Raw genomic sequence first — 25,939 nt, 5'->3', positions numbered from 1 at the left:
TTTAACGTGTGGCCCAAGACAACGCCTCTCCTTCCAGTGTGGCCCAGAGACGCCGAAAGGCGGGACAGACCCGGGCGAGGACCGAAGGTGCTTGGGAGATGTCTTCCACTCTCCCCAAACACCTGGTGCGTCCAGGTGGACAGGTTCTTTAAGAACGAGAGGAAACAGCAGCGAACGTGAAAAGGACACGGGCACTTTTGTGACCCCAGAAAGGGCCTTTTTCATCATCTCAACCTCTGGGACGTGAAGTAGGTGGCGGGGACGGACCTCACTGAACGTTCCCCAGGCCCCTGGACACCCACGCCGAGTGCTGGCCCGGCCCTGCTCTCTCCCCCGCCGCAGGGCAAAGGCCCCGCCAGCGGCAGGCAGGCAGACAGTGAATAAGCGGTGGACAGGGAAGTGGGGAGTGAGGTGGGGAGCACTTCCTGATGACATCAGTGGCTTTGGCTGGTAGATGAGAGCATTCTGAGAACGTCTGGCGGGACGAACCACACCGCTCAGCTGCAGAGCGCGCAGGCGTGCTCATCAGGGAGGGACAGGGTCCGGGGCGAGCCGTGTCGAACACAGAGGTCTGAGCTCGCTTAGGGGGTAACCTCTGGGGCCAGAGGCATTCACCAAAAGCCTGCCCACAGGGAGCCAGGCAGCCCGATGACACAGGTGCAGGGTCAGGAGTGAAGAAGACCTGGCCCTCCCCTCCAGGCAATGCCAGTGCCTCCGCTTCTCCTTCTATGAAGATGAAGGCAGAGCATGGGGTGTTGTGAGAAATCACAGGATGATGCGTGACAAGGGTCAAGGAACTCACTGCCACCTCGAGCCACTCCTGCTCTAGGAACTGCTCGGCACCCGAGAAGCTTGTGGGGAAGAGCCAGCCCCAGCACAAACAGGAGTTCAGGGCTCCCCGGAGGCGGGGGGGGGGGGGTGGGGGGGGGTGGGCGTGGCGGCTGGGGGAGAACCCTGTCCCCCGCCCCATCTCCAGGGAACAAACACAGGTGTTCAAGCCGCAGAGCCTGAGGCCAGGCCCTCACGAGGTGACACCGAACCAGGGCACCGCTCCTCCAGGGAAACGGCCTCTCCACGGCGACAGCGCGTCCACCCCCAGGACATCCTGGTGAGCAGGTCGGGCGTGGCCATGCCCGATTTTAAGCTCTCAAGCTCTTGCGTCATGGCCGTGCAGGAGTCAGACCTGCAGGCCTGAGGGAGAGGCCGGGTCACGGACGGGGCGGAGCGCCCCGCCGCAGCACTCAGCAAGCACGAAGGTGTCTGCGGAGCAAGGGGAGCCCGAGTCTCGGCGGCCCCAGAAGGCCGTGGGGAGCCTTGGCCTCGGCACCAGCCCCAAAGCATAAGACTGTGAGTCTTATAAGGACCCACGATTCCAAGGTCCAATCCAGCTCCAGAAAGTTCTAGAAAGAAGGTCTACAGACCCTTCTGGAACACTGAGTGGGATGGATTCCTATCATGCCAAAATGCAGGGAGTAACTGGAACCCACTGGCACACCCTGTGAGTCTAACAGCGCCTGCCACTAAGTAGTGGGGTCGGCGCTAGCAACATGGCTGGCCTCCAGCCTTCGTGGCCGGGGAGCTGCTTGTTTAGCGCTCCGCTGCCCCCGCAGCCCCGTCCCCTGAGTGGTCTGCTACTCCACGGCCAGGCCGTTTGCGGGTCCAGAGCTAGGCCAGAACTCCCCACCACTTCCTGAACCCCGAGTTCTGTGACGTGTTGTTATTTCCGCCCTACAGACGGGGAGAAGCTGAGGCTCCGAGAGGTTCGACGACTTGTTGGTAAATCACAGCACGTGCGGCGCCGGAGTTCTGCTGTTCACGTTCTCGCCACAGGTCGTGAGCGTGACTCCGTCACACAGATGGGGTTCTCAAACAGAAAATGAAAGACGTGGCGGTGGAAACCTGGAAATATCTTATTAATGTAGACATCATAGGACAGCTTTGTTAGTAAGATAGTAAATAGCCTGATTATTAAGAGAGGTATTTCAGGAAATCATTTTTTTTTTTTAAAAAGCATTTACTTAGGGCTGAAGTCTCACCGACTTTGTTCTGACTCGAACCAGTGGGGGAGGGCTTCCCAGAGGCCAGAGCAGGGGCAGCGGACCCCGGTCAGTGCCCAGGGACACAATGGACGCGGCACTGCCGGCCAGTGAACACAGCGAGAACAATCCAGCAGGAAGGGCTGAGGTTTCTCAAACTATGTGTCACAGACAGACATTTTTAAACAAAAGGCCGGCTCATCACACGCATGTGCATCATGGGAAGTGACACGTCCTCATGCTTCGTCAGGAGCCTCTGAGGCACGCTGCGAAGAGGCGCCGGATTCCCATCTGCTGCCAAGTGCCCCCTCCCATCCCCCACCACTGTCCAGCCCCCCTCGCCCCCCCATTTCACTCCGCCCTCCTCTCTTCCCTCTCTTTCCGGACCACGCCGTAGACAGCTTCGCTGGGGCCTTGTTCCCCCACTGCCCTTCCACTGAGAGGGGCCAGCTCAGGCCCGGGGTCAGGTGCTGAAAGCAGCAGTGAGCAGAGCAGAGCCAGGCCCAGGTCCTGACTGCTCTCGGGAGGTGTGGGGGGGCAGCCACCACCACCTTTGACTCCGTGGTGCCGACGGCCTCACGGTCAACATCATGAGTTCACAGCTCTCTCTCAAGTTCGAAAATCCACATGGACGCGCCTCCAGGACACCTCCAGAGGGCTGGACTGCGGGGATGCAGACTCAGCGGGAGCCACGCTGTTCCTCTCTGCCGGCTGACGGCAGCCTCAACCCCTCATCCTCTCTGCTGGCTAAGGGCAGCTGCGCCCCCTTCACCACCCCCCTCCAGATGCCCCTTCCCATTCGGACACCTGGGCCCTCCTCCACCTCCCTTCAGCGCTCAGCCACCGAATCCGATCGTTTCCCCTCCACGCCGCTCCGATTTCACCCCTGCCTCGGTCCCCGTGACCTGACCCCGGCCCAGTGCTCAGGACCTGATCTGCCAGGAAGTGCCCCCGTGGGCACTGCCCCGCACGCCGTTCTGACCCACCCCCTGGAGAGCCGCTGGAGGAAGTTCCGGAACTCCAGGTGGGCCCCTGCTCCCTCGGACTGTTTTCTCTTGCCTATGGATAGAGTGGCAGTGGCAGAGATGATGGCGATGACAGTGATGATGGTGACAGGATCATGTGCACGGAGTCTCACCACGCGCCGGTCACTGTACACACCTCACATATGTCTCACTCAGATTTCAAACACGCCAATGCGGCAATCACAACTATCGGCACCCACATATAGGTGAGAAGACCAGCAAAATCATGACATTCAACACCCTCGGTAGCGAACCTTCACGCCACTCTCCTGTCGTCACCATCATTGGTCCTCCTCCCTCTGTGTCTCCGACACACAGTGACTGAAACAGCCCCCACGGCCCCCAGCTGGCCAGGCTCTGGGTGGGGCAAGCCTCATGGCCAGAAAGATTCTTCTTTACCCTTTCCTGAGATCCTTCTCATTTTTCAAGGCCAGGAAAAATACTACCTTCTTTATAAATTCCCCAGACTTCTTCCTCTTGGACTTCATGGTTGTTATTATTATTAAGCCACAAGAACTGGAAGGGTTGGCAGAATCTGCACCCAAGCTTTGAGGAAAAAGATATTTTTTCTTAAGTGATAAGTGTTACTCAAGTGCTACCAAAAAGGGCCAAGGGCATTAGAAAGTCAAAGTACACAATGAGGAAGATCCGTTTAAAAGGCGGAGCCGGTTCAGGGAGCCACCCCCGCCCGTCCTGGGTCTTGGGAGGTCGGCGCTGTGTGTCCGCAGCCGCCCTGGCCAAAGCCGATTCTAGGAGAACACCATACGCTTGAATGATCAGGAGCTGCAAACGAGAACTATCAGGGAATACCTATTCCTAGCAATTACATGAAAAAAAAATGAACATTTTGCTTCTCAGAGAACGAACAGAAAAAACGTCAGTAGAAAAGAAAGGGCGAGTAACTCAGAAACAAAGAAAATCATGTTTACGGGGTGAGATGGGGAGCTCACTAGGGCATCTCAGCTGTCGGCTGGAAACTCAGACAGGCCAAACGCCCTCGAGCGCTCCCCACTTTGCAATGAGCAGGCTGCTCTTCTAGAAGGAATGGGCACATTTCTTGACGGAATGACCGTCAAGGTACCTGCGGCCCTCCAACACCCCGTGTGCAAGCCCACACCCAGAAGAGGAGTGGTGGGGAATTCCAGCTCTGGGTCTGGACTGGCAAAGCACACATCAAAGCGACTGTTATCAGAAGTCCACCGAGCACCAGTCGCACCTGCAATTCCATTCCTTGCGATAACTCCGAATCTCTGATAAGAGCACATACGTAAAACACTCGGCCAGCTCCGGGTTCTGTGTTAGCTCAGGAGCAGAGAGCCCTGTCCTCCGTGGTCAGGGGTGGTGAGGAGGTGGGGAGAAATATCCATATTAAAGATTCTCCGAACATTCCAACTTTAAAAAATAATAATAATTTCCCGTTGATCAATTGCCCATGAATTTACTGAAATCTCTGGGGGAAGTTATTGAAGTAATTAAAGATATGAAAGATTTCCTGTCTTTCTCTTAGTACCACAGCTCTTGGATTTTTTTCAGGCTATAGCACAAATTCACAAAAATTCCTGTTGTCTGATGATGAAAATGCAATGCTGTTCCCTTTCCTCCTGTTTTAAAAAGGTGTGGTGGGAGTTCCTTCAGCTTCTCCCGAGGAGACCACTCATTTTCTCCCCATGCATGTTTTTCTACACAGCCAGCGTCCCTCTCTGCACTGTTCGGGAGGGGGATGTGCTTCTGGGGAGACCACGAAGCAGCTGACCCTCCAGCACGGACACAGCTCCCGTGACTGCCCCGCACCTGGATGGCTCCGTTCCCCTCCCTGGACCCACTCACCCTCCAGCACGGACACAGCTCCCGGGACCGCCCCGCACCAGGACAGACAGCTCCGTTCCCCTCCCTGGACCCACTCACCCTCCAGCACGGACACAGCTCCTGGGACTGCCCCATACCGGGATGGCTCCGTTCCCCTCCCTGGACCCACTCACCCTCCAGCACGGACACAGCTCCCATGACCCCCCCGCACTGGGACGGCTCCGTTCCCCTCCCTGGACCCACTCACCAGGCCTTTTTCTTCCGTTTGTGCTTAGACTCGATCATGCGAACGATGGCTTCCTCTTCGTAGATGTGGCCACACACTCTATTTTTCACTGGCTTCTTCATTTCCAGCTGCAATCAAGGAGTCATTAGTCTTTTCAGTGATGCTAAGGGTCCACGCTTCCAGGAGCTTAAGTCACCCATTGCTGGGTGCTAGCCCCAGAGCTCTGTATCTTTAAGCTCCCAGTGTGTGGCTTTAAGTGATTAGCACAGGTGACCACCCAAGAAACGGCAGGGAGGCCCGTGGTGGCAATGCCGCTTGGCCTGTGGGCCAGGACTTCATGCCTACGGGGCGGGCATGAAGTTGATTAAAGCTCTTTCCAGCCCAAGGACCTCCCATGTGCAGACTCTTTGGCCCTCCTCACACAGCCCTCTCCTCCCTCCTCAACTGTGGCAGAAGAATCCGGTCAGAAAGCACACAGGACCCCCCAGAGTGATGCGCTTTGTCTCTCAGGGAGGAAGGAGGGAACGGTACCTGCGTAATGGGGCAGATGAAGTTGGTCTGACTCTGGGTCACGATCATGTCCTCATCCACTCCTTCTGTGCCCTCGGCCTCTCGTTCTGCCTGCAGACCATCTGGGGGGGAAGAAAGAAGTGGCTGAGCCTCCCCGGACTCACACGACGATGGGGTCCGGGAGGAACGGAAGGGAGGAGGTTGACAGCTGCTGAGTGCGCTGGTGTCAGCCCCTGGGCTGGGCACCTGGCTGTGCACCCACCCTCCTGCTCCAGAAAGAAGGGCGCAGGGCAGGGAGGATGCTGCCTGCCGTGGGTGCATATGCCAAGACTCCCAGCAAGCGGTAGGGTCGCCCTTTCAGAGTCACGGAGAATTACACTTGTGAGGAGTGCCGCCCGGTGACCAAGAGCGTGGCTGTGGTGTCCAGGGGGCCTGCCTGTCCCTTTCACCTCCAGCTGGAGGGCCTTGGGCTAGCGAGGTCGTATTCTAGAGCTCTGCAGCGCGCTGCCCGAATTCAACGGGGCGGAGTGCACAGTGCACTAGGCACGGCTCCGGGCCCCAGGGAACGCTCAGTCAACACTAACGACTGGGTGGGGTGGTGCCGGTGTTCTCTAACTTCTTGGTCTTCGAACCCTTTCCCTCTTCTAGACATCACTGAGGGCCCCAAAGCACTTTTAAATGTGGGTTCTATTACCAACATCTCCAGGGCAGACATTAAGACGGAGGAATTTTTAAAAATGTATTTATTACGTTATTTAAAAACAACTCCACTATGGCTGAGGTCTTGAAAACCATGTATTGGCTTCAAATAAGAGAACTGCAGAATTGAATTACTGAATGTCAAAGGCGAACAAACATAATGTTAGAGGTTAAAACTTTGTCGATTGTTGATTTGGTGATCACAAGTATTTCATCTGGAAGCACATGTAGGCTGGACTTGGGTTTAACGTAGTGAGTCTCAAGTGTGCTAAGATAATTGCTGATAAATTAATAGTCAATTATAAGTTAAAGCAGCTACTTGTAGCCAACCTACTCCCAAAGAAAAACTGTAAAAATATTTCAGAAGTACTCTGGCAGCAACAAGCGTATAGTGAACGTGGAGGCTGCCACAGTTTAGTAAATAAGCCTGTTACGGTGCGAGGCGGGGGCCCTGAAGTGTGGATGGAGGGTCCTTATGCTTCCGGGACCTGCCTCTGGTCTTCGCAGGGGGAGTCCAGGCCCCTCAGAGTCGCTGTCCACCCCGTGATTGCCCACGGGGGCTCGGGAAAGCTGGACCGGTCAGGGGGAGAGCCCGGAGCAGAGCCTGCAGGGCGCTCGCTGGCGGGCTTCCCCAGGCTCCTCCCGCGGGCTGCGGCCGCCCAGCTCTGACTGGGGGTGGGGCAGTCCGGACGGCAGCGTCCCTTCGTCCACCGCTCACGGGGCCGCTTCTGCACCAGCGGCAAACGTCCGGCTGCGTGAGCTGCACCGTGGGATTCGCCGGAAAATCTGTCAGCCGAGTGACAGAGTTCAGCCAACGTGAAAGGCCATGGGTTTATTTTTTTTTAATTTTCTATTTTTAAATTTCAAAAGGTAGAGGAAGCAAGAGAGCACAGGGCAAGTGCCACGCCAACCATGAGGGAAGGCAGAGTGGGGGACTCACACTGGGGGTGGCTGTCGACACCGGCGATCACAGGAGACCGGGGGGTCAGCGAAAGACAGGCGGAGGGAGAATGCCCATGGCGAGTAAGAGCCCACGGGGAGTAAGAGCCTGCGGACCAGGGGTCTAAAGGAGAACGAGTCTCCGTGGCTGAACTTCTCCTGAGACGGAACAGCTCCCCATCCCGAGGCTGCGTTTGTAGAAAGGGACAGTAATGCTGGGGTTCTGCAAGGTCCCAGCTGGCAAGAAAGACCCCTTACGTGAATTGAGCTGAGTTTCTGATAAGAAAGACAAAGACAAGTGTCTGATGAGCCCGGCAACAGGAAACTGCAGGGGAAAATACATCAAACCACGCGGGGATTTAGTCCATCGATGTACACGGCTCTGTGCTCGTGGCCCGTTCATCTGAACGCTACAGCTAGTGTCTGGTTCTCAGAGCCGCTCCTCCCCACCCCGAGTTACATTTTATTAATAATCACAGCTCAGGTTCACTGAACGCTGCAGGACAGCCACTGTGCTGATTATCTACATTGTTTCACTTAATCCTCATAAAACACTCACGGTGCGTTTCCCATTGTGTAGACAAGAAAACTGAAGCCCCCACAGTACCTTTAAGGCAATGGCAGATAACACCGGTATTATAATAGAGAAATAACTGAGCCCTGGCTGGCGTAGCTCAGTGGATTGAGCACGGGCTGCGAACCAAAGCATCACAGGTTTGATTCCCAGTCAGGACACATGCCTGGGTTGCAGGCCACGGCCCCCAGCAACTGCACATTGATGTTTCTCTCTCTCTCTTCCTCCCTCCCTTCCCTCTCTAAAAATAAATACATAAAATCTTTTAAAAAGAGAAATAACTGGACTACATGAGTTTCATGTTACTAAGGGGGTCTCAAAAACGTTCCTGGTCACGAAGAGAAGACCGAGACCCCTGCTCACGCCGCCGGCCACAGACTTCTGAGCCACGCTGCCAGACGCCCACGCCGCGGTGAGCTCCCAGCAGCCGGGCAGGCCGCGGAGCCACCCCGCACACCCGTCCTCGCGTGGGCCCGGGGCAGTGCCGCCAACGAGCTGCGGAGGAGGGGAGCCCGTCCAGGAGACTAGAATTACAGAGTACCCTCGGGGGGTGTTAGTGCCTCCACATGGGTTATGTGAGGTCATAAACGGACACCAAAAAGATGGAGAGGCCAGGGAAGTGCTTGAAGGAGCCTTCAGGGAACAGTTAAGGGTTCCCAAAGTCTGCAAATACTGTCCCCCAGGGACGTAAAGCTGGGGGGGGGGAGTGGGGGCAGTGAGGGCACCCACGGGACTCCAGGATGTGGGTTCACGGTTAGGCCGTTACGACCGCTGGTGCGGAGCTCGACAGCTCAGCCCTCAGTCCTTTCTCGCCTCAGCCGCCTCCTCGTTGCTCAGGCCCCAGCCTCTGGAATCATCCCGGTTATTCTCTTCCTTCCTCCCTCTCATCCCAACCACTGGCCAGTCCGGGGACTGGTTCTCAGCTACATGCCCTAATCTAAGTCTAGACCCTTGCCTCGATGCCACCCCATCCCAGTCCGAGCGAGGGACTGCGGCCTCCAGCCACCTCCCCCTCCCCATGCGCTGCACGGCACTTTCGTGCTTCCGGAGCACACGGAGCTCTGTCCTGGATGTGGGCTTTACACTAACCTGTCTGGAATGCTCTTCCTCCTGATCTTTTGCGTGTCCTACTCCTTGTCATTTTAAAATGTCAGTTTTAAATGTCATCTCTTTGGAGGGGCCTTCTCGGAAGCCCCAAGCTAAAGCAGACCCCTAGGCACACTCTGTCACATTACTGCGTTGCGCCGCCCTGCACAGCACTCACCCCGAGCGTGGGGGCATTTTCTTGTCTGTCTCCTGCCCTCCCCAGCCCCCCTCCCTTGCTCTCTTCCGGGGTCTGTGTTGTCTGGTTCACTGAAGTTTCTTAGAGTCCAAAGTGTCCCTGGCATACAGTGACAGGTACTCAGCAAACTCTGATTCAGTAAAGGGCCTTATCCAACGAGGCAGGAGTGGGCATATTTTTTCATAAGGATACACTTGAACATGTTTAACAGAGGTGGAGACACAAACTCACACACAACAACACGGACTTCACAGGTTTCAGGCAAACAGCAGAGGACTTCACTCTAGCTGGGGTGCAGCCTTGGACCCTGCATCCCATGTCAAAGGCAGGAAGTAAATATAAGTTTTACAATTACAGTAGGCCGTGTGGTAATTACAAAGGAGACTCTAGACATGGGCTTGTGGTCAGAAAATACATTTGGTCGCGGCCACACACAGCTCTGGATTAGTCATTTGTCTGTCTCAGTCAGGCTCCCAAAACTTGGCCACCAGCTAGACCGTTCAGGCTGGCTGGGGACACAAGCTGACTGCCATGTGCTTTTCCAGTTAAGCCTGGACGGTTCTCTAAAGCACCCTTTCTCTCGTGAGTTAGTGCCACATAAAGAAAACCCTTTACAAGTACGTTGCTGCTTGCCTGAGACGCTTACGGAGCCGTCCAGGTTATTTGCCTGCGGGATCCTAAGACAGCGCATCTGAAGAGGCTGGGCTGGGCCCGGACGGTTTTGGGGGCCTCCCTGACGTGCAGACGAACACGATTCCAAGTCTGAAACTCTGTAGTTACAGTGTCTGCGTAGTGTTTGGGCCGACTCCTCCCTCGTTCCTCCTCCCCCCAGGAACCCGCAGCGAGGGTTCAGAGTGGTTCCCACCTGTCAACTCGGACATATGGCAGACTCTAAGTGGGAAAAGGCTTCAGAGCAGGGCGTGTGTGTGTGTGTGTGTGTGTGTGTGTGTGTGTGGCTGAGGTCACTCTACAGTACTGATGGGTGTCTGGCTTGCATCACAGCGTCTTCTGGGACGGGGGGCCTCTCCTGAACGCTGGCTGTGTGGACTGTTGCCAAGTTGCCATCGAGGGAACCGGGCCCTAGTTTGCAATGCTCCCGGGCACTAAGACCGCTGGTGTGGTGACTGGTTTTTGCAGAATTCACGATGCAGATTGTGCCCAGATAAGGCCTTCTTTCCTGGGTGATACGGCCTTCACAGGCTGGCAAAATTCGAGACATCGATTTTCAACGAAGACGTCCAACCAAACATGGACTGAATTAAAACAATTCAACCCAGAAACAATGGCGAGGGGACGAGGACCCAGTAACGTTATTTATCATACACGTTTTATTAGAATCAGTGTCACATTCCTAAAGCACTGTCACTGCCACTGTCATCATTCTCACCACCACTGTGTGCCCCAGGCACTGTGACTGGTGGTGTGGGAAGCATCCTTGCCCCCGGGGAGCTCAGTCACACGAGAGAGTCAGTCAGGCTGCTGCCAGAGCCCGTGTGGCGGGCGGACGGAGTGCTGTAATCCTCCGGGCCTGACTGTCTGCCTGGCTTAGTCACGAAATGCAAAGCAGCCCTGTGAAGGCTTTGCATATTCAGACACTATGGAAGAAGCTCCCAGACAAGGGCAGGGCTGGCCTCCTCGGAGAGCTGGTGTATGACCCGCGTCAGACAGAAGGGCCTGCCTTGCCACCTCCCTTTTCTGATGCAAACCCTGCTGCCCCCTTTACTGTGAGCATTTCAGTCGTAGCCCCGAGGCCAACAACGTTCTCATCCACGGTCCTCCTCCTTCACTTAGCTGTCACCTATACACATCTCAGATCCTGGGTACGTGGAGAAGGTACCTCCAGCCAATCAGCCTCAAGTCCATTGCAGCCCAGCCCCGCCCAGCCAATCCCTATAGCCAGCCTCCCTTCGCTGAAACCCCACACCACCTGCTGCCTGTACCGTACTCTCAGCTTTAACTTTGTCATCGTTCAGTGGTTTCATGGAGATGGAGCTTCGCTTCCAGGTAGCAGGAAAGCTCTTGGAGGACCAAGCACCGTGCGGGCTGAAGTCAAGCCAACTCAACCCAAGGTGTCTTCGTCGAACACCTGCTCTGTGCTCATCACCGCGCACGCGCCAGGCGTGGGTACGGAGAGGACTCGGGCTGGGCCTGGTGGGGGTTCGGACTCACACCACTCACGTTCTGCTCGGTGAGGGGAATGGTGTGTGTGCGTACAAGTACAGCAGTAACACGGAGGAGCCCCAGGCGGGGCGGGGAGGCCAGGCAGGCGGCGGGGAAAGTGGTGAGTAAGCGGGCTCCCCGGGCGGTGCGATAAGAGGGCAGGCAGAGGACGGCGCGCTGCGCGGTGGGCTCCGGAGGCGGGCGGCCTGCCTGGGCCGCAGCGCCGGTTCCCTCGCTTTTGCAGTTGGGTCCCCTGGGCAAGTTCCGCTTCACTCTCTCTGCCTCCGCGAACAGGGGGCTGCGCAATGGAGCTACTAATCGTGCCCACTCCACAGAGCTGTCAAAGGGTTAAATGTGTTAAGGCAGGAAAAGTTCTTAGAGTAGTGCCTGACAAAGAGCAAGCCATCGATACATATTGCCACGATTATTGACATTATTAGGCGGAACACATCCCTGTAGACCTCGCATGCAGAGGATACCCATAACAGGTATGCTCAAGTACATAAAAATGGTACGGAGTCACCCAAAAAGAAACGACAAGACAGTCGGCCCTGGGACTCCATCTGGGACGAGCTCTCTCGGGCCCGGGGCGGCAGCGAGAGGCCTGAGCCAGCCCAGCCGCGTTCAGCCGACGCAGGGCCGCGAGCGTCTTCGATGCCTGCGCATTTTCACTCCCACGGCTCTTTCGACACACTCCACTCAGGGTCCTGAGAGCAAACTGGACGGGGAGTTTCAAAATATTTCCTCCCAGTGAGCTGACGCTCGTAATGAGATGCGCCCTTTCGCACTGCCACGGACTCGCCGGTCTGCCCGCTGTGGTTTTGGAAGCGGGCTCAGCCCTCGGCTGCCATCATGTGACGCTTCGCTTCCGCCTGTTTAAATGCTGCCAATGCACGCCGCCTCGGAATATGGGGGCTTTGCGATCATCAAAGCCCAGTGCATTCTCCTGCTGAGCTTTGGATAGTCATACAGTATTCATTTCAAGTCAGCAAATACTGAAAATGTCCCCAAACTCAGCACATGTATTGAATACCTCTGATGAGAGAAGGTTCAATGAGCATCTCTAGGCCACCAAGCAAAAGCAGGGAATCTAACGCACACGTTCTATTCCTCTGTTCTGGGCAACGAACCAGAAAACCACACACGCAAGAGGAGAACTCGGACGGGCCAGCACCGGGAAGGTCTACAACTCACCGTTATTCAGATCCGAAGCAGAGCACGAAGTGAGCAAAGACCAGAAGGTGAGAAATGCCACTGGAGCTGACACAGGGTTTTATCTCAGAGGGTTGTAAATGCCACCCATCCAGGGAGCTGAGACAGGACGTGAAATCTCTCTGTTTAAACTGCCTCGACTGTCTCCTCTTCCTTCTCTCTGCTGCCGTCCTAACTCGAGGCCTTGGGATTTCCTGTTTAGAACACGGCCAAGGTCTTCATTCACCTCTGCCCGGGTGTCTCCCCCCAGTCTACCCTTTCTACTCACACTAGGCACCTTGCTCAAATCATGGCCTGCGACGTGCAACAGCGACACTGTTCCCTAGCTGGCCCCGAGCACCTGCGTCTCCCACTCACCTCGATCATGTCTCCCATCCCCACCCTCAGCCGATCAGCTTCCCCGCACTGGGCACTGGCCGTGCCACTCTGCACCTCTGCCAGCCCTGCCCCCGGCGGTCTCTGACCACCCTGCAGGGCTTGGGCGTTTCCTCCAGGGCGTCCCCAGGCACAGGGGAGCCCTCCCTCGCCTCCAGCGTCTCTTCTGCACGGGCTGCAACCAAGTGTTTGCTTCTCTGGATTCTGCTCCAGACTGTGAGTTCCTCCAGGGAAGAACCTCCGTTTCCCTCAACTCCCGCTCCTCGGCGAGCCGGGAAAGGTGCAGGAGCTTAGTGAGTGTTCCCTGAGCGGACGGTTGCTGAAATGAGAGAATGCTGGGAATGTCGCTATAAGGACACGCACCGCGATGGTGAGATGAAGACAGTGAAGACGACTGTTTTGAAGGCGAGTATTTTAGAATAAGACAGCTTGGTCCTCCATCTACTTACTCAGTTTCTAGAAGGGAAGCCCCGTGACACTGCCTAGGCCATTCCGCTCTGTTCTCTGTTCCGCTTCAGTGCAAGAGCAAACGACCAGAGAGCCAGGTGACGGAGGCCGCGCTCCGGGAAACAAGCGGTACCTCATCCTGTCCTTGGATCATTCCTCGTTCTGTTTATTTGCCCCCAGCCACCTGTGTTCCTAGGCAAGTACAGTATGTTATCAGAAACGTTATCCGTCATCAAACATGTGGAGATGATTTTGAGTTTGCTGAGCGCACCCGGGGAGGGCAGAGGGTAGGTGCAGCAACACTCAGGAACAGCAGCTTTTAAAGCAGAGGAACCGGGGACAGCTAGACAGCCGACGGGCTGAGGACTTCAGGGGGCCGTGGCGGCTCGGCTCCCCACGCCCCACGGTTGTCACAGATAACCTGCAGCACCGGAGACGCGGGTGCTACCCCCTGGGGTGAAACATGAAATTAAAACTGTACACGTGGGAGGATCAGTCCATCTTAGAAGGGGCACACAGAAAAAAGGCCGAAAGGAAGTCTGATGCAATACTGCAGCCCATGGGGTCCGGATGACATCACCAGCGTGCCTGCACACCGGCGGTAGGGGCACCAGGGAAAATGTCTGAGCTTGGGGAAAAACAGCGATTTCGCTGGCCCGCTTTCCAGCTGGCACTCGTCACAAGACCGAGGGCTACTTGGGAGGCACGCAGGGCTGGCGGCGCTGAGGATGGAGGATTTGTTTATCCAGTGTGTCAAACTGAAACAAATTATGAAATCAGGTCCAGAGACTATTATATTAAAAAAGGAACTTTAAAAATGATCATTGCTCAACTTGAAAACTGCAAACGTTTCAAAGTTGGGAGAAGGCAGGGGCTATGACACCAGGCCCATCCCTGACATTTTCTGGCCGTGTATTCCCCATGACAGTGCAAATATTTCAGATGTACCTGCGCCCCTACAAGGAAACACACCCCATTTTATGTAACACCATCTCTTCCATCTCCTGTGACTTCTGAGCTCCATCCAGAGCAATGATGAAATTCTGGTAGAGCAGGCGAGACTTCAGTAACAGGGTAAAGCTGGCCCTAACATCATAATTTGGTTTTGTAAAAGCTTCTCAAAATAGACGATATATTTAACCCTAAAACGATCAAGTTCGATCCTCCAGGGACCAGGGGTGCCTGAAGACATCCATGCCGGGATCCGGTGCGGTGGAAGGGGAGGTCTTGTGTTAGGTGAGGGTGGGCGGGCGGGGGCAGAGCCGGTCACTGGGGCGGCTCCCCCTGCGGTCCCGAGACTGTGTGATGGCCAGCACACATTCCCTCCCAGGGGCCCCGAGTTTAACCAGATACGTTACTCACGGATTTACTCAGCACGGTCATTACAAAACGTCACAGATTCTGCAATAGGTATTCATTAAATGGGCCCATTTTTCCAAGCATGTGACAGAGGGTCAAGACTTCTTTTCGGTCTTACACTGAAAAACTGTTCTTTATGGTGGCACAATGTCATCATGTTAAAAAAAGAAAGAAAGAAGGAAAGGGGAACCACCCCCAAAGTTCCTTCAATATGGAAGAAATTAAGAAAGGTCACAGCCTGAGGGTCCGAATGTAGTGAGGCTTAGCAAGCCTGTCAGCACCCGTGTCAGCAAAACCACCCAGGGGGCAGCGCTCGCCCCAGCCCATGCAGGGCCCGGGCCGGCCAGCGGGGCTGCCGAGGTCAGCAGCCCACGGGTCCTCCGGTCAGCCCTGACATCTGTTTTCAGTTTTCCAGGGTCTTGTCTGAAGTCCGCATAACAGAAAACATAACCCCAAACCCCTCCTGCCAACGGGATGGAAGAAGTAAAATGAGAGAGGAAGAGAGAGTGGGGTGGGAGGGCGAAGAGGAGAGGGATGGAGGCGGAGGGAGGAAGAGCAGGAGGGCAAGGAGAAAGGAAGGAGCCGGAGGATGTGGGGAGTCTCCCTTCAACACCACAGGAGAGGCGCCGAGGCTGCTGCTGGAGGCCCTCGAACCCAGCCCCGGTCTCCGAGCCCTCCTTCCTCCCCTCACCCCTCCACCTCCACTTCCCACCCTCCCGGCCTCCCCACTGTAGAGGAAGACACATGACTTCACAATCGGGATCAGCTCAGGACACGGCTCTTGTGAATGTGTACAATGGATCTGAGTCACTTGTTCGTTTTGTAAACATGAAGAAATCGCACTTTTAAAACTTCCTCCTTCATGACATTACAGCACCTGACAATGTGCTTAGCATGAAACATTTACTCTTTTCCGCATCCACGCCCAAAGGTGCCAGGAGGGGCAGGCCGGCGTTCTCAGCAGAGGGTCATGTACGCCGGGGCAGGGGGTAAGGGAGTGCCCGGCTGTGGCGTCTCCCGCCCCGGGTGGGCCACGCAGGAGGAGCGGCAGCCCGGGGAGCTGGGTGCCAGGGCCGCGGCCCTCCTCTGGGAAGCCTGCCCACTCCGGGCTCCCCGCCGGCCTGGGGCACTCCACACCTCACCAGGTTTGGCCTGTCTGTGGCACTGTCCCCCTCGCTAATCTGTGAGCAACTGAAGGCCCTGGACCACTTTTGCTCATCTCTGTATCCCTAGGGCAGGGGTGTGGAACTCATTTTCACTGGGGGCCACAACAGCCTCGCGGTTGCCTTCCAAGGGCCGAATGTAACTTCAGGACTGCATACATGTAACTCCTCCTTAGTGGTTAAGTGAGAGCTCGGCACTGCCGCCGGGTAGAAACACGGTGCGGGGCAGGCAAAGCAAGGTGGAGGGCCGGATTCGGCCCGAGGGCCTTGTGTCTGCCGCCTGTGCCCTAGGGCCAGGCTGATGCCAGAGGCTCAGTCAGAACACGGTCCAATCCGAAGCAGTCCCCGGTGACTCAAGAAATCCTTCTGTTCCCTCCCGGCTCTTCCGCGAGAAAGGGGTCTGTGCGAGGCCTGTAGGGCACGGACCGCAGGAGGCGCCCCGGGCTCCCCCGTAGCCAGGGCGCTGCCCTTCCTGCAGGCGCCAGTCTTGGCTCCCGCCTGCTCACCAGGGGTCTGTGACCACGAGATCCACGTTTCGTCCTCCTCAGAGGAAGAAACCTAATGTAAACACACCAAGGCAGTAACCAAAACAGCAGGGGCAAGGAGAACGTGGGGGACAGCTTCTGGGAGGGCCAAGCGGGAGACTGGCTGATCCTGTTTCCACTGTCCCAGCCTGCGGGGGGCCAGGCCCCAGCGCCCTGGCGGGCAGTTGACAGACACGCACAAGTCTCAGAGACCGTGGCAATGCACGTGAAGGAGCAGACCATTCCGCAGGAACAAAACAGAGGAGGGAGGGAGACGAGGAGAGAAGAAGAAGGTCTCTCGGAACTTGCTTTACAAACTCCCCGGGAGAAGCAGCAGGTCTCAGACGACCTCCTTTCTGAGCCGAGTGGGGGCCAACCTCCTTTCTGAGCCGAGTGGGGGCCGTGCTGCTGGGTGGGAGCCACAGTCTCCAGTCTCCGGTGCGGACCCGACCTACTGGGTGCAGCACAGGCAGGAGGGCACCACATAACAGGCATGCACTCCCAGCACCCCCAGTTCCACAGGGCAAGGCTCTAGTGCGGCTCTGCAGTTTCCCGACGCTGGTCCTCGTCCTCTGCTAAACACTCTCCAAAGACGAAGAGAGGACAGTATGGCGAGGCGACAGGTGAGGTGACAGGGCAGCCAGCGGGTCTCTCGCGCTGAGCCCCTCCACCGTGAGCCCTGCGCGGGGAGCCCGCAGGGGAGGCGGGTTAAAAACACAGGAAGGGTGAACATCAAGGAGGTAGGGAGATTATGCAGGGGAGGTAATTAGCACACTAATTACAGGGGTCGTAATGAGGAGCCGTGGAATGAAATTAAGGAAAGGAAAACTTTAATTGTTGGGAAAGGCTGGGCCCCTCGTGAGGGCAGCGCTGGGTTTCTCTGTTCCCCATGAGGACACGGATGGAGGGCCGTTCCTCCTGATGGAGCTGGTCCACACGTTCACACTGAGCTCGGGGCCACTTAAGGGGGATGTTACCTGGTGACCCAGCGTGGATGGGGTTACCTGATGAGGCCTTGCGCAGCCCAGCAGTACCATTCTGCTCTCTATTCCAAACTACACTGTAAAGCAGCTAACGATAAAACAGCCTCCGGCTGGTCCATTCCAGAAATGTGGTTCAACATCTAAGGAGCTCATGAGTGGCAGAGGGAGAACAAGCAAAAAAAAAAAAACCCAAAAAACAGCACAGAGACGCATGCCCCATTTACGACGGTTTTAGAGACAAGAGCGGATGGAAAAGGAACATAAAATAGGGCCTGTGTCTTGTTTTCAGGACTCGGTTCCATTATTTTTCAGAGTTCACATGAAGAGGGCGACGGAACGGAGTCAGCCACCGTCGGCACACGGCACAGAGCGCCCGCTTCCCGATGCCGACCCAGTTTCCCAGTGACGGCGGCCGGGGGGCGCTCTCACGGCCTACATGCGGTCAAACTTCACGTCCTGTTAGAAGGCTGCCGTGCTGGAGGCCAATGGTTCCCTCGGATCAGGAGGAACACTTAAAGGGAATTTAAATTTTCTTTCTCATTCAGGAACCCAAGGTGTGGCTCATGCAACTTCCACTTGCTAAATGGCTGCTGGGCACCGCCGTCCCCCAGGTGCAGAGGGTGGGAGCCCCGGGGGGGAACACACAAGCACCCCCATGACCAGAGCCGGGGCAGCACGGGAGCCGTGAGCCTGGGAGCTCACAGGGAGGCTTCCGACCCTCCCGCCTGCCCGAGGGGCAGTCACACTGGGAGGGGGGATCTTGAAGGAAGAGGAGGCAGGATGAGCAAAGGCAAAAACGTGGGAGGAAGCATGCTGGACACGCTTCCCTTCTCAGGAGAGGGGTTTAAAAGCAGACGCGCCAATGACATGCACAAACAGCCTGTATGATGTCTATCCCTATGCATTAATATAAGAATTTTAAAGTCAGGGTTTTTTTATTTGACGTGACCTGATATTTTTCCCAGTATTATTATTATTTACACGCCTCCTACAATGCAAGCGACATAGGGGCTTGTCTGCTTGCTTCCTCTTCAGCCCACCTGGCCAGCAGCATTAACAGAGGGCCTGCCATGCACGGGGAGCCCGTGTACACCAGGATCGGTGAGGCAAAGGCCCTGACCTGAGGGGCTCACTGTCTCGTGCTGGGACAGAGGTGCCATTAAACCACAGTGGGATTCATCCTATGGGCTCCAGCAGTGGGCTCCAGCGGAGGCGGGCCATTCCGGGCCGGGGAGCAGGGAGCTCCAGCTAGGCCAGCAGGCGAGAGGGGTCCAGGTGCATCTGGAGAGCTCAAGCATCTGCGGCAGGGACCCCGGGACATAGGAAGCTGGGAGGGGAAGGGACTCGAGGCAGACCAGGATGACACCACATGCTGCTGACCAGGGGTCCTTTCATAGCAACAGCGTGTCGTTTTGGGGCACTCTAACACACGGATTCCACATGCGGATTACAAGCATAGTGGCCAGGTGCCTCAGGGTAAGTCCTATCTGGTGAAGGGGCGCTCTGTGCTCTCCCCCGCTGGTTTGCTCATCCTTGCCCTTCACGTCAACGGCAAATTCAGGGCTAGAGCTATAAATAAATGCTCAGAGAATCCTTTAAAAACCTTTGGTCTGATTTCAGATGCTGAGATATCTTAAGCACTGCTATGGCCTGAGTCAGTCCTTATCAAAAAACCTTTTCCATAAACACTCGATTTCATCATGCATGCTATATTTATTACTCCGGTAATAAGTTTCACTTAGAGTCCTGCTGCAGACGACAGGCAGTGCATTTTGAAAGGACAGCCAGCCTGCAGGCAGATTCAAAGGCAGAGCTTACAACACTCAGGACTTTATAATGCAGGCTTTCATCTTGTACAGCATTAACTGCATAATTGCTAACTTGGTTTTTTCTTTTCTTCTCTGTATTGCTTGGGAGGTTCTGATGAAATGCTTGCTGCCACTGCTAATGAAATTCAGGGAAGGACCATTGGTTTTTAGCTCCGCTTGGGGCTTTCGATGCAATAGATGTTTGCACAGCGCTGTCAGAACAAGTAAGATTGGTTAGTCCTAAGTGCAGAGGGGATGTGGCTTTTCAAAGGAAAAGTGACAAGGAAACTCGAGCAAAGGGGACTTGGGGAAATCTGGCTGCAAGACACTTGTGTGTTCTGTTGATCTGATTGCAGGAAAAACAGCTTCAAGAGCTTTCATACGAAAGGCATGGTTTCTCCCAGCCTATAAGGAGGGCACGGAACACAGTGCCTTCAGGCCAACCGTTTGCCCATCACAGGAACACAGTATGTGGGTGGCAGCTGCACCGGAGTGACTGAGAGCTCCCAGCTCTGTCACCAATGTAGGCCACACCGCTGCCAGTGTCCTTGACCTTGTTCTTTCTCCGCCTTGACAAGCACAGGGATGAGGATAGGAAGGGAGTAGATTCTAGAGTCTCAGAAACCCACTCCAGTTTTAAATCCCCTCTCCTGCCAGTCATTTTCCAAATCATACCCCCAGAGGAACCAGCCCACGTTAAACACAAACACATGAGGTTTTTATGACTATTTAAGGAGTCCACTCGGATGACGGCTCACACTGATCTCAACGCCAACGGTTGCCTTTAAGAGGCAACCTATTTGCAAACCAAGCTTGCATCACATCCTAGCTTATGTTACAGAAATAAATGGCCATTAGTAACTTAGCAAATAAAATTTGAGTTTCAAGTGATGAAAACATGTTTCGCTATGACCAATATTGAGTATAAATTGAGCAACAGGGATGGTTACCCAAGGAGAACAGGTAGGTGCAATGTGGCTGTTACCCACATTCTGAAAACCGTGTCGGGAAGCCCAGAATCACAGCGTTGCTCTGCAGAAGTCAGTGGGCCCCAGAGAACAGTATGCTGAGACCCCCCGCACGCTCAGGAGGGGAGTAAGGCTGCAAGGCAGCGGCAGTAACAGAGGTTCAGCCAGTCACTCTATACGTGTTCCCAGAAGCAGCAGACCTCCTGCCGTGGCGAGGACACCCGACCTATGTTTAAAGCGAAACCTCGGCCCGTGCTTCTTTTCATACTTCAAGAAGACAAACATCTCAAACATCCCATTTTTCCAAGTTATAATTATTTTTTTTCAAAGACTTCTACCAATTAGTTCACACAAACCCGTACTTTCACCAACTTCGGGTGGCCCATTGGTCATGGAGAAGGGCAAGGAGATCGGACCTGGAGACACATGAACAGAGATGGACGAGTCGCCATGTGGGCTGGGGGAAGGGATTCCCGCAGCCTCCAGGGGCCTTGCTGGGGCGAAGGTCTATGTTGCCAGTAAGACCATCCATTTAAAAGTATGAAAAAGCACACGCTGGGGTCCGTATATTTCTCAGAGCTCTTCATCTGAAGACGCACCAACCGGGAAGCCCGACCCATTCCCGAGCAGCCTCCAATGTGGCTTGCAGAGAGTCTTCAGGCAAGGAACTCACATTTCTCCCACAGAGAGCGAGACGGCTGCAGCTCACCTTCTGCCGTCCGTGCTCCAGACAGCAAATGTCACACAGGGACAACAGACCCGCAAGCCCGGCCGTGGGACTCTCTCTCCCTGTGGTCAGCGTCCCCCACCTCCGCATCGGCTTCACGCGGCAAGACCCCCGGATCCTCCGCAGCTCTCCCAGCCCGCCTGGCCCTCACCGTCCCTCCAAAGCTCCCCCCTCCAAACAGGACCAGCCTCCCCCCCGCCCCTGCCCGACTTCTGGCAGAGACAGGGAGACAGCGAGGCAGTGTGGGAGGGGCAGGGGGCTCCGAGTGGGATCTAGGGGTGTCCTGCCTCCCCTCGCTGTCTGACCTCAGGCAAGTCACCACCTGTCACAGCCTCGGTTTCCCCATCTGTGAAGTGGGCAGCACTTAACTGCAGGACTGTTGTGAGGACTGAGCATTTCGCTGAGTACCTCCTGTAACTTAGGTGACTGATTATTTAAAGTACTCAGCACACAATAAAGTGCGACGCAGGCCTCTCTCTCTCCTTTCCCCTTGGGCTCCGGGATACCGGGATACCGGGATACCGCATGTGCTTGCTTGTGCTTCCTGCTTCAACTCTGCCCCTCACATCTTCTTCAAAACCGTCTCCACACCCGCTCCCACTGGCAGCGGGTCCTGTCAGGCTCCACTCTCCCGCCCCGCCCCCCACCACCAGGTGCGCTGTGACAACAGATGGCCTCTCCCAGTCTGTCTCTTTCCCAGTCCTGTCTATTCGCTTCCTTGCCACAGTGCCTAAGCTAACACCATATGCACATAGGGCCATTCAGGTCGTTTTCTGGGACTCTTATCTCAATCAAAGCCACTATAGCACCTGTTCAGATGGCATATCAAACCACCTATCCACTCTGAACTTTCCCCTCTGGTTGAGCAATGCCTAGTTCTCAACATTAAACATCCTCACTCATCGGCGACTCTATCATATATGACATCTGCTTATCTCTCTGATGTGATCCTTCCTCTTCACCCCATGGGTCACGTCACCATGTCGATGATTTGCCAAGTAAGTGACTCCTAGTCATTTTCCATTTGACCTTGAGCATAATTCAGAATACTGCAAGAGCTTGTATTGTCGTCCCCCCATCCTGTGAAGCAGCCCCCATTTTGCTCCTTTCTTTGTTTATGGACAAAAATGGAATGTTTTAGTTACCTCCTGCTATCTCCACGTTCCCTCCCGATGTGCTCAAAGAGGCCTCGGGAAGGGAGACGGCACAGGCTTAAACCTGGCCTCACTTGGTGCCCCTGAGCAAGCCACCCCACCCCTCTGGCGTCCCGTCTGTCAACGGAGCCACACCTGCGGCAGGACTGCTCTGAGCACGAAGCCACGGGGGGCAAGATGCTGAGCTCCGGGTTCAGCACATGGCAGCTGTCAGGAAACGGGGAGAAGGACGTCTCTCGGCCGTCCAGAGCGGCTTCCCACCACCCAGCCACATGTCCCACCCCACCCCCTCCACTGGCAGTGATGTTGAGGGTTTGGCTCAAAACTCAGGGTCCTACCTAGACTTCCCTCTGTGGAACAAGTCATCCCCAAGGACCTCATCCCCTGCTTCGGGGCTTCTTTCTTAGGCTGCTTTAAGATACTTTGGAACCTTTTTTGAACAAATCAAAACCCTTCTCCAACACACTCTGCCCAGCGTCTCTGTGCCGCATCCTGAGCTCCGCAGGCCTCACCCTGAGATGTCCCAGCAACGCCAACCCCCAGCTAAAGCCCCTCCTGATCGCACAGAACAGACACAGTCCCATCCGGACCCTTGAGGAAAACGATTCTGCTCAGGCATGGGGAGGTGGGGGAGGGTTCTGCTGGACTAAGGCCCTTCACTCCTCCGGGCCAGGGATGAAGAATGGATGTCTCTGAGCCCCTCTGGGCTGGAAGACCAGAGTCTCTGAATTTAACATACCGGATCCATACACTCCACTGTGTTCTCTGCCAATCAGTGTTGTTCTGCTGCTGTGGGAACAGCCCCGAAGTCCCTCAGCTCCAGTGGCTGTTCTCCGGGGCAGAGCCTGTCACCTGGGCGCTGGACTTAACGAAGCATGCGTGTCGGTGACAGTGATCAAAGCACCCCCGGTGACGCCCCAACAGCTGCCGCCAGGTGACTCAGACCTCTCTGCAAAATGGCTTTATTTAGCACCTTTCAGTTGTCTGCAGAACAGAATGAGGTGGACCGAATGCCCTTTAACTGATTTAACCTCAATGGCTCTTCAGGGTCACGAGTGTTTCTCTCTAGAGCACAGGTGAGAAAGTACAGACACAGCTTCGTCGGCCTCTCCGGAGTCCACAGCAGGCCCAGGGGCCTGGAGGAGCCCTGGGAAGGACCCTACCCTGCCTGGGAGGGAGACCTGAGTTTCAGACCGGCCTCGGCCATGGCCGAGCACGTGCTCTCACGGGAGGCACTTCTCAGGCCTCAGTCTCCGCATCTGGAGAACGGGCTGGAGCGGCAGTTCCCGAGCTTGGCCAGGGCTCAGAACCACAAGGAACAATACAATGTGAGAAACAAACCTCCAACCCAGGTCCACTCTCGCAGGCTCTCATTGCTCAAGTCTGGAGCGAGGCCTAGGACACTCGATTTCCGTCCGCGCCCCGCAAACGGGAACAAAGGGCAGTGGCCGCAACGAATGCTGATGAAACTCAAGTCCCATCTTGGCGTTCCATTCAGACAACTCTTTCAAGTCCCGACGCCCATTAGGTCATCTCCCTCCACCTCCGAGAACCCAAACCGGTGGCCCGTTTCCAAGCACATTGCATGGTTGCTTACCACTTTTATGAGAACCCAAAAAAATGTTGAAATCGAAAATTGGTTCATAAGACTTACAAGGCGAGTGAAGAGGTGACCTTGTTTTGACAGAAATCCAAGCTAAAGTGCAGGACTCCTGCCCAAGCAACGCTCCCTGGAACCAGCCGAATGGCGAATGGTGAGACGAAAGGCAGGAAGCAGAAAGGCGGGAAGCAGCAGGCTCGCCATAGCAACGCATGAAGCTTCGTTAAAGGAGAACCTGCAATGTGTCTGGATTTGCTTGACAAAAGCGTAAGGATCCCGTGAAAGTCTTAGGAACAAGGGGACCACTGACCTCTGAGCCGTGTGCTCTGTCACACGCGTGCTCTTCTCTAGCGCAGGCTGACTCGGCGGGCCAGGCCCGGCGCAAGCGTGTGCACACACTGCCCCCTCCCACTGACTGACGCAGCTCTGATGCAAGCGCCATTATCACACTGGGTTGAAAACTGAAGTTCACAGAGCAGGCAGAACACAGATACACCCCACTCCATAAATTATGCAACGCTGCGAACAGGACCTTAAGAGCTAATGCACCCAAGGTCAAATTTTCTGGACTATCTAACTCTGGAGGGGAAGGATCGGCGAATCTGTCAATGTCTGAAGATTCTGTGTGAGTCAGGGGTGAAAGTAGGCCCTTTACAGGATTCTCAGGTTTGCTTCACTGAGTGGAGTTTGGACAAACGGGAAGAGGGTAATAAATACAGTGAAGAAAACTGAAGTCCAACCCTCTCCGCATACTGGTTTGCCCAAGCCTGTGCTCTGGAAGAGCCCGTTCTCCCATCTGGCGGTAGCTTCCATCATCAGCAGAATGGGGATGGAGAGCTACTTACCCGGCAAGGATGTTGTGGGAATTAAGTAGATTAAGTGCACAAAGCAGCTTTGAGCTCCTTCGGGGAAAGGTGCCAAGCAAATGAAATATGGAAATATTGTTTGCGCTCGCAAAGGCTGTTGCTGACTGAGGCTTGTAAGAAGCACCCCGCAAACCGGACACCCGCCCTGCCCCCGACCACGTTCTCCAAACTTTCCCAGTTTTACTCCTGCAAATACATGTGTGGTTGTGAGACGCAGGCCACGCTTTATGCTGCACACTTACTGTTGATTAGAAACTGAAATGCTGTAAGTGCATCTTAAATTCCTTATGAGGGGATTGGGGTTCTAAAACAGTTAAGTGCCTTCTTACAACATGGTTGGATTTAGAAGCGAGCCCCTCAACTTGCTGTTACAGAGCATTAATGGAGAAGTGTACAAGAACTTGGCTGCTTCCTGTGAAGAAAGTAAAGAAGAAAATGCTGTGTTTTCCTACGGTCTTTGAGGCCGCTTGTTCCCGTCAGATGGGGCTTGACATTTGCACAGTGTCTGACAATCTTTTTATTATCTAATGCTCACAGGCGCCCCGTGAGGTGGGGGGTGGAGGTGGGGCGGCCCTGGGTCCCGATAACCTTTTTCAGTGGTGAGGAAACAGTCACAGAAAGCTAATGACTCGTTCAAAGTGAGGAGGCACAATTCTGCCTTAATCTGTGACATCTGACCACTCCTCTCAGGGCGCCTGGGCGCAGACAGAAACACCGAATGTGCAAGGGGAGCGTGGTTTGGGTTTCTCTTTCAGGGGACTCAGGGTGACATTAAAACTGAAAGAGGTCTGCGGTCACCTAGCCCCAGCCCTGCACCCTGCGGAGGGGTCCCACGCAGAGGGGAGCGCCGGGGCCTCCTGTTGCTAAGCACCAACGTCAGGAGGGCCACGGCTCAGACGTGAAGAGTGAGGGGGTCATGACCACCCTTACTGTTTGCATCGCTGCCGCCGGCACCTCCACCAGCGCCACTGTTCTGTCGAGCACTCACTCTGTCCCAGGCCCCGTGCCAAGTGAGCGCTCTGTGTGAACTGACCCAGCTCACAACACATCTCGCCACCACTCTGCAGGTCACAAACAGTCCCATCTTACAGACCTGGACACGGAGCCACAGAGAGGTGAATCGGCCCAACGTCCCACCGCTAATGAGCCTGGTCCCGGAGGTCACACTCGTCACCACCCTGCATATCGTGCTGGGGCCACAGGGTAAAGAAGGGCCATCAGCAACTCAGCGTTTGCCCAGGGCTATGGGAGCAAGCTTGCCAGGTGTGTCACTGGAGGGTAAGAAGGCCATCTGGCCGCGAGGCTGTGCGTGAGCAGAGGCAGATGTGGGTCCCAAGCGGGCATCGACCTCAACACCAAACTCTGAATGTAAACAGAGCCCACTGCTTGCTCAAAAGGAAGTGTTCTTGTTAACGGGGGAGAGAGGAAACAGGATATGGAAACACAATGGCGATTCAGAAGCTCTGTGGCAGCTCTGCAGGAAGGGCCAGGCTGAT

At 55.4% G+C, this 25,939-nt stretch overlaps 1 protein-coding gene across 2 annotated transcripts in view; it reads right to left on the bottom strand.

Moving 5' to 3' along the window:
- NSMCE2 (NSE2 (MMS21) homolog, SMC5-SMC6 complex SUMO ligase) overlaps positions 1-25,939 on the bottom strand; it is a 205,187-nt gene that overhangs the window by 4,016 nt on the left and 175,232 nt on the right. For both annotated transcript variants that reach the window (XM_028534065.2, XM_036031415.1), the window contains 2 exons: positions 5,625-5,725; positions 5,115-5,221 (listed from right to left, as the gene is read on the bottom strand). In XM_028534065.2, coding sequence (XP_028389866.1) covers positions 5,115-5,221; positions 5,625-5,725 — 208 coding nt within the window. The remainder of the gene's footprint in view (positions 1-5,114; positions 5,222-5,624; positions 5,726-25,939) is intronic.

This window comes from Phyllostomus discolor, chromosome 7 (assembly GCF_004126475.2).
Source record: "Phyllostomus discolor isolate MPI-MPIP mPhyDis1 chromosome 7, mPhyDis1.pri.v3, whole genome shotgun sequence".
Taxonomy (NCBI): domain Eukaryota; kingdom Metazoa; phylum Chordata; class Mammalia; order Chiroptera; family Phyllostomidae; genus Phyllostomus; species Phyllostomus discolor.
This window is presented reverse-complemented; position numbering and strand designations above follow the sequence as displayed.